Here is an 8,443-nt window from a genome sequence, read left to right on the forward strand (position 1 = left end):
CAATTTAGAATGATATTTAAATACATTTTGTTTTAGGCCTTCATTTCCCGCAAAGACGGTGCAAAATATTCGACAGTGTTGCATCCTGGGAAACCGGATTTGCCAAAGTAAGTATATCAGTGTTTTTCTTAGTTTATAGTTCATGCATCGAGTTAGCCTACATAATAGATTAATAGGGTAGCATTTTGATGTATAAATCATTTACACGGAAAAATATCCTTAGATCTTTTTTAATTGCAGAGGAACTAACGTTTCAGGAATTGGATCCTGGGATTGGAATCTGAATGGGCAGAAATCTACTTATCATGCACTTTACCCTAGGGCCTGGACTGTTTATGATGGTATTGCAAGAACCATATAACTCTTTTCTGAGTAGCTATTTTGTTTTTGTAAGTTTGTGCTATTGTTACTAGGAGAACCTGACCCGGATCTCAAGATAATGTGCCGTCAGATTTCTCCAATTATTCCACACAATTATCAACAGAGCAGTTATCCTGTTGCAGTATTCACTTTCGCAGTAATATGCTCCTTCCCTGGATTTCCATAAATGCACTTATTAAATGGTTGGTTTTAACATGATGATACATCAGTACATCTTAATCTGATTTTCTAATTAAAAAAACAGGTAACTAATTCAGGAACCACAGCTGCTGATGTGACTTTGCTTTTTACATGGGCTGTAAGTTCTTATTTGATACCCTGCATTTTTATTCTACTTCTGGGCCTTTCAACTTGCAGATAAGTTTATATATCTGCAGAACTCTGTTGGTGGAAAATCTGAACTCACAGGATACCATTCTAATTCTAGTATGACGTAAGACACTGATGAATGATTGTTTTTGGCTTATTTTTCACCTTTTATTGAATAAATAGTTGATTCATATTTCATAAATCTAATGACAACAGAGAAAAGGATGGCGTGCATGGTGTACTGTTACACCACAGGTAACTTCCTAGTTCAAATTTCCGTATGATACATGATCTCTTATCACTAATGATATTGATCATGTAAACTTTAAACTCAGACACTTACAATTTTCTTAATTGAGAGCAGAACAGCTGATGGACTGCCACCAGTAACTTTCGCCATAGCTGCACAAGAGAAAGAGGGTGTTCATATCTCTGAATGCCCTTACTTTATGATGTCCGGTAGCTCTGATGAATTCACAGCAAAAGATATGTGGAACTCAGTGAAAGAGGTTTGTTAGAAACTTATTTTCGAAGCAGAAACTTTAAAGTTTAAACTCACTGTGTCGTAGTTATATTTTGCATACGCAGTAAATGACACCCGCCGCTGCATTAGCTTTACATTCTTGGTGCATTCTTCAATCATCTGTAATGCACCTCCTTGAGTTGATTTTGAAGAAGTTACACACATCTGTATGTACTTTGCATGTTAAATCTTTCTTTGGCTTCTTCTGTGATGGGTGGAAGATAATGGATGTTATCTCAGGCAGCTCTCCTGTGTCTAGTTTGTATAAGTTTTTAGTTATTTTAACATCTAAATTTATGCTGTGTGTTCCACACTTAATTTCTAGACTGTCTAATTGTTGGACATGTATTTTGTTTTTGAAAGAAAACTGTAGGCGGAGTCCCAACAGTATAGATGGGAACCCAAATTCGCATCCATGAGGACTTGAACTGATGTTGTGGTGTTGTACATCCACTCCCCCAATCAAGTGGGCTAGGCTCACTTCTTGTGGGCACGCAGCACGCGTTGTAGTGACATCACTATTGGGACTGGACACATAGTCGAGTTGGTATGTGCCATGTCAGAAGAAGTCCCTGTCGATCCAGAGAAGTCGTCCAGTCTAGATGTCCGGAAAGTATTAGGGAAATCAGGAAAGAAGTGTTGAAATCACTGTCACGTCCAAATCCTTAATAAAGGCTATTTAAGGCAGTCAGGAGTGTAGGTTTTGTTTCAATAAATAAGAAATCTCATTTCTAGGCTAAAGCTGGCAATGCAGGAGGCTGGGGTGATCAAATTATCTTTCAATGCACTGGTTACTCTTTGGTGCTAGTGCACTTGTATTCTGAGCAATAGGAAGATATTTGATTAGGTGCCTCTTTGCAAGAGACTTTGGAGACACACGGTACTATCAGAGTTAGAGGTCCAAAAGGACAGTTTCTTACAATGTCCGGGACACTTTGTGCTCTTTGCTTAGCTGATAGAGTTAGTTACTAAATATTTGCTGTTCTGTATTATTACTGTGGGCCGCCCTCTATGTATGTATGTGTATCTCTTGTCTTGTTCCCATCTTGAGATCCCTCATTTTTTCGCACTTCTGTTACATTACGCTCGATAGGGCTCTCCTGTAATATATGAACACAATGCGTTGAACATTTTAGAATAATTCAATCTGCTAGAAAGTAGGACATTGGCACAGAAATTGAAATTTGATATTTTATGTTGTATCAGCCATTTCAGTTTGGAAAACTGAATATCACATTACTTAATGTTCGCAAGGCACTTAAGTTTGGAACTCTGAACTGGACATTTTTGCAACAGAACTTAATTTTGACATGCAAAAATGGTTCACCTGACAGTACTGAGGTTCTATATGCACTTTGCTGTATATTATTCGCAACTCCTAGATGAAATTATTTCTTATGAATTGTGGGTTAGGCATGTATAGTCCACAAGCTATCTACCATTCACATCAAGATGTTCTGATGCAGAGATATCTGTTTTCCAATATAGAAAACCTAATTTGTGTTCTGAGTTCATGCTTAAATATATTCTTATTAAAAGTTTTACAAACCAGAATAAACCTTATTTTTCTTCAGTTTAATATTTAAGGATTTAAATATTCTGTATAGGGCAATAGGACAGTTCAGTAAATAAATTTATACTAATAACAAGCTGGCACAATTTCCTTTCCATTTTGGCAGCATGGATCTTTTGATCTGCTTGATCCTGTCAATTCATCAACGTCCTCCAAACCAGGAACATCAATAGGAGCAGCTATTGCAGCTTCAGTTAAGCTTGCTCCTCAGGCAACCCAGAATGTTTCATTTTCACTTGCATGGGCTTCCCCTGAAGTAAAGTTCTGCAGTGGAAAAACCTACCATAGGTTAGAATGGAAGCCAAGAAAATTACTTGCCAGAAAAGGATAAAATAGTAAAAAGAAAAACTGAAACTAACTTCTCTCCTGGGTTTGCAGGCGTTATACAAAATTCTATGGCACAGATGTTGATGCAGCTGCAAGCCTTGCCCGTGATGCCATTCTTAGTATGGTCCATTTCCTCCCCGAAGATTCTATGGAATAATTTTTGTTCTTGAGTGTGCACTGCATATTAAAGGAACCTCATAGCTTTGGAAATGTATTATTTCGAAAGAAAAGAAAGAACATAATGGCTCCATGTTTCCTATTTGCATTGTGAACTGACCAAAACTGGCTAATTCTTTGGTTTTTGGCTGGTTTACCTCGCTAACTGGTCAACTCTTTTTTACTTAATGAAGAGGCAGCGCTCCTGCCGGTTGCTCGAAAAAAGAACTCGTTAGTTATCTGCTAGTCTCACCCAAACTGCTAGTTGAGATCCCTATCAATATACTTCCTCATACCAGAGTAATGAGTATTCACAACAAATAACGTTTACCATGCACCAAGCTTTTGCATTTGAAGCACTGGTTGTGGGAACATTTCTTCCATGTTTTGCTGCACACCAATTCATAATGTAAAATGTGTTGTGAAATTGGTCATTGAACAGATTAATTTGTTCTTGATGTCATCTTAGATAATGTTGCAGAGGAAGCTGCAGACCTGCATTTTTACCTTATTACTATGGTAATTAGATTTCCTGTTTATATTTGTTACTGAATTTTATCGTTTACTCTGGACAACTATTAGATCATAGTTCCTGGGAGATGCAAATTGAGGATTGGCAGCATCCTATTTTGCAAGACAAGAGGTTTCCTGAATGGTATGTTCGAAATTTCATAAACCAACAATTCCGGGAGTACTAAACACTGATGCATAGCATAAATTTTCTTCAACAGGTATCCAGTCACACTATTCAATGAACTTTATTATCTTAATGCCGGAGGAACTATATGGACAGGCATTTTTCTGAACTTGTTTCCTTTAATTATTAACTGAAAAAGGCTACGTTTCATAAGTATTAACATAGATGCATCTCCACAGATGGATTACCACCAATTCAAAGTTTAACAGCAATTGGAGGGAAAAAGTTCTCCCTTGACATGTCAAATGGAGAAACAGATGATGACAATGAGATGAACCCACAGACTAATACTGCCACTGACATTCTTCATCAAATGGCATCAGTACTTGAGAGAATTCATGCATCTCTTGCATCAAATTCTGCTATAGGAACAACTTTGCTTCAGGGTGAAGAGAACATTGGCCAATTTCTCTACCTTGAGGGAATTGAATACTATATGTGGAACACATATGATGTTCATTTCTATTCATCTTTTTCACTTATCATGCTATTTCCAAAACTTCAACTCAGCGTTCAGAGAGACTTCGCTGCAGCTGTCATGATGCACGACCCTGAAAAGCTCAAGCTCTTACATGATGGAAAATTGGCGGCAAGAAAAGTTCTTGGAGCTGTTCCTCACGATCTTGGTCTATATGACCCTTGGTTCAAAGTGAACGCATACACACTCCATAACACAGACCGTTGGAAGGACTTGAACCCAAAGTTTGTATTGCAAGTTTACAGAGATGTTGTGGCCACAGGCGATAAATCCTTCGCCCGAGCTGTTTGGCCATCTGTTTATATGGCGATGGCATATATGGAACAATTTGATAAAGATAAAGATGGAATGATTGAAAATGAGGACTTCCCAGATCAAACTTATGATGTTTGGTCCATGGCTGGTGTAAGCGCATACTGTGGTGGTCTTTGGGTGGCTGCTCTTCAGGCTGCGTCGGCCTTGGCACACGAAGTTGGTGACAAAGCTTCTGAAAAGCTTTTCTGGAACAAGTATGAGAAGGCTAAATCTGTTTATGACAAGCTGTGGAATGGTTCTTACTTCAATTATGATGATGCTGGCACTAAAGCTAGTACCTCCATTCACGCTGATCAGTTGGCTGGACAATGGTATATCACTTAATCTGTTGACTGTAATGTTTGCTATCTTTGTTCTGGTTTCCAAATCTTCACCAATCTAACCAATTTTATTGCCTAATGAGAGCAATAGAAACAAGTTAGCCACATAACACATTTTTACTGGCTTCCCTTGTCCAAGCATTTACTGAACACTATGTTTTTAGCTTCTAGTATTATCATGAATTATGTCCATGCTGATTTCTACTAGCTTCTTTTACCTGATTTTGGAAAACTAATAAATTTATGAAAAATACATATTTATACTTTATTCATCCTGCTTTGCGAATAGCTGAAAATTTGGTCAAAACAATATGATACAGTTTTTATCATTGTTTATGTGCAACCTGAAGAATTATGCTAGTTTTATCATTGTTTATGTGCAGCCTGAAGAATTATGCTGGTGAAAATGTTGCCATCTCTCATGCCCCAAATTTCATACATATTTCTTGTTGTCCTGCATATATGAGTAGGAAAGCTTGCAGACTTGCAGTGACATAATACTGGTGACCAATCATAGTACCAGGGTGTACTCCAGTTCCAGTGTATACATAAACACATGTGCATCACAATCTATTTCTGTTCAAAAGTTGTTTCTGTCACATGTCTAACACGTCACTGACTAATGTACTTTAAGTCGATTATATTATTCATGAACTCGTCAAACGATGTGACTTTCTTTCAGGTATGCCAAAGCCTGCGGCCTCTCCTCAATTGTTGACAAGGACAAATCACAAAGTGCACTTGAAAAGATATATACTTTCAACGTAATGAAGTTCAAGGATGGTAACAGGGGAGCAATCAATGGGATGTGGCCAGATGGTACATTGGACATGTCCACAATGCAATCTAGGGAGATATGGCCAGGCGTGACATACGCGCTTGCTGCATCTATGATTCAAGAAGGCATGGTTGAGGAGGGTTTCAAAACAGCTGAAGGAGTCTATCATGCTGCCTGGTCTTCAGAAGGACTTGGGTGAGTGTTTTGCATAATTACGGGGCTTCCCCCATGCTAATATCGGACTTGAGGCACATAAAATGAATCTGTTTTATGATAATTTTTGCGAGTCTAGATCATCGCGCAGTTGATAATGCATTATTTTATCCAAATTCTTCTGGCTTCCATTCCATTGTCCAAAAATGCTGACAAATTGAGTTTTCAGATACGCATTCCAAACTCCTGAATCTTGGAACAATGACGATGAGTACCGGTCCTTGTGCTACATGCGCCCACTCGCCATATGGGCGATACAGTGGGCACTCTCAAATCCAAAGCTCCACAAGGAGCCTCCGACAGACATAACACAAGATTCTTTTCCGAAGAACCAGTTCTCATATGCACGAATAGCGAAGCTCCTGCAGTTACCTGAAGATGAATCGTCCAAGAGCGTCCCTCGGGTTATCTATGAGATAGTCCGGAACAGGTTTACTTCATGATATATGGGCCGCGACATGCCTGAATGTTGAATGCACTATTGGAGCAACATTGTTCAATTTGATTGTTGATTGCGGAAACATGTTATTGGTTAGCACACATTAGTATGGAGTTAATGCTAATAAAAGATGAGGTCCATGTATGTAGTCCAGTAGAAAATAGTATGTCACGTTGTTCTTCGGAGCGATCTTGTACGGTTGTGCTTCTTGAGTACAACAAAAGGGGGGAATCATTTCTTAAGAGCTGAGAAATATTTACAATGGTTTCCTGTCGAGTAGTTTGCAGGCTCACTTTCCTTAATAGTCTTCAATCAAAGTTATAGATAATTTAAGCTCATTTAAGGGAATAACATTAGCATTTGCCGGCTTGGTTCGTACAAAGTGCTAAAATGTTAAAACGAGACCCTAGTCCTGTAAATAGATAATCATAATCCAGTATACTACCGAACAACCCTCAGTACTTTTATACTCAAAATGGTTTTTTTGCGCGAAGTTATACTTAAGTAGTTGTGCTCAGTGATTTAATCAAATAAATACATGCCTGTCACTTGACATGTTCAAGATTCTGACTGATAATGTCACCTACTCTGAACTTATTCCTCTCCATCTCAGCCGAATTACACCTACCGATCACTACAAAAATACTCGGTCTAGCAAAAATACTCAGTCTATAGCTTGCCATCATGTATATGTATACAAAGTAGCAGGAAAAAACATTTAACTATAGAACAGAGAATTCGATCAGTAAAACAGGTCTCATTGAGACGTAGCACCCCACAATATCAGTTAACGCCTACAGGGACACCGGATTTTGCAAACTTCCAAAGCCTAGACAAACCATAAGACAAAAGGCTTATATTTTTCCTTCGCAAAAAAAAGGCTTATATTTTCATCTTTTCCGTTCAGATTGTAGTGAAATATCTTCCGAATTACAGCATCACGATGCGAAAGGTCAGGGCAGAACGATGGTGGAACAAACATTTTCTCTTTGAGAAAACACAAAGAACTTAAAGTCTCGATGCATTGATAAGAAATATAGTTACGTGTAAAGGCTACACCCAAATTGGAATGCGACACTCTTAAAAAAGAGTTTGTGTGAACTAAGGATAACTTAGATGGTTATGTTTTTTGTAGTTAAACCAATCCATCCTGGTTCAAGTTCTAGACTTAGCACGCGTGCTTGCATATTTCTTGTATTTCAGGTTCTTCGGCGATACTCTTTGAGCAGTATGGCGTGTTTGTCAATTGGCATATGTGAGGATATGTCGGCTCAGTCTCTCGGAAATGCTTTATAGGGATAGGTAATGTGTGACTTCATAGGAGTTAGTGTGCGTACTTGTATGTGAGTATCTGCATTTCTGTTGTGTTTCTTTAAAAAATGTATATCATCAAAAGGAAGGCAGCAAGACCTACCGCTCTCACTCCCACACACAGCTTGCTTTAAATTATTTTCTTGTAACTATGTTATTCTTGGGTGATACATGGAAAATGGGGTGATACATGGAAGATGGAAAGGTAAACTATGGTATTGCCACTTTACTTACGCCACTCACTCCTTTTTGGGGTTTATAGGTCTTGCTTGTATCTCTAGGTCTCTAATTTTAATAATGTAATACGAATTATATGTCATAAGAATTATATATACCATTAGAAATAGAACACTTAAATTTTTCAGTGTGTAGTTTTATAATATATAACTAGTAATATATAACGTTATATAGATCTTTGTGAAATTTCACCTGAATTATGACACCGCACCATGGGCAAGGTCGGGAAGAGGGACCATGGAACCACGCCCTTTTCTCATTTCGAAAACGCCAAAACTTCGATAAAAAGGAAGAGCTATGTACAACCTTAAGGGGCCACACCTGAATTTACAATGCCACGCCAAAGTGGTAAGCACTCCCGAAAGAAGCAGTCCGTGGGTGAGACA

At 38.3% G+C, this 8,443-nt stretch overlaps 1 protein-coding gene across 3 annotated transcripts; it reads left to right on the top strand.

Annotated features, from left to right (window-relative positions):
* Positions 1–36: 36 nt before the first annotated feature.
* Positions 37–6,785, top strand: LOC125550652 (non-lysosomal glucosylceramidase-like). 3 transcript variants are annotated; one of them, XM_048713693.1, is made up of 14 exons: positions 56–107; positions 258–341; positions 417–517; positions 626–679; positions 759–814; positions 907–945; positions 1,055–1,199; positions 2,893–3,074; positions 3,165–3,232; positions 3,852–3,924; positions 4,001–4,062; positions 4,146–5,070; positions 5,762–6,052; positions 6,240–6,785. In XM_048713693.1, the coding sequence occupies exons 3-14, from the start codon at positions 440–442 to the stop codon at positions 6,511–6,513; spliced, it is 2,247 nt and encodes a 748-aa protein (XP_048569650.1). In that variant the 5' UTR covers positions 56–107; positions 258–341; positions 417–439; the 3' UTR covers positions 6,514–6,785. The 3 variants fall into 3 exon arrangements, with proteins under 3 accessions (XP_048569651.1, XP_048569652.1, XP_048569650.1); XM_048713694.1 differs by lacking the exons at positions 417–517; positions 626–679 and having other exon boundaries at positions 37–107; positions 241–341; positions 739–814; XM_048713695.1 differs by lacking the exons at positions 417–517; positions 626–679 and having other exon boundaries at positions 37–107; positions 739–814.
* The last annotated feature ends 1,658 nt before the right edge of the window (positions 6,786–8,443 follow it).

This window comes from Triticum urartu, chromosome 4, assembly GCF_003073215.2.
Source record: "Triticum urartu cultivar G1812 chromosome 4, Tu2.1, whole genome shotgun sequence".
Lineage (NCBI taxonomy): Eukaryota > Viridiplantae > Streptophyta > Magnoliopsida > Poales > Poaceae > Triticum > Triticum urartu.

What these genes read in the sequence shown, in the direction of transcription:
- LOC125550652 (XM_048713693.1), top strand. Translation starts at nt 440, where the DNA reads ATGTGCCGTCAGATTTCTCCAATTATTCCACACAATTATCAACAGAGC. An exon ending in GGTGTACTGTTACACCACAG is followed by an intron (nt 946 to 1,054) that starts GTAACTTCCTAG and finishes AATTGAGAGCAG; the next exon opens with AACAGCTGATGGACTGCCAC. An exon ending in TGGTCTTCAGAAGGACTTGG is followed by an intron (nt 6,053 to 6,239) that starts GTGAGTGTTTTG and finishes TTGAGTTTTCAG; the next exon opens with ATACGCATTCCAAACTCCTG.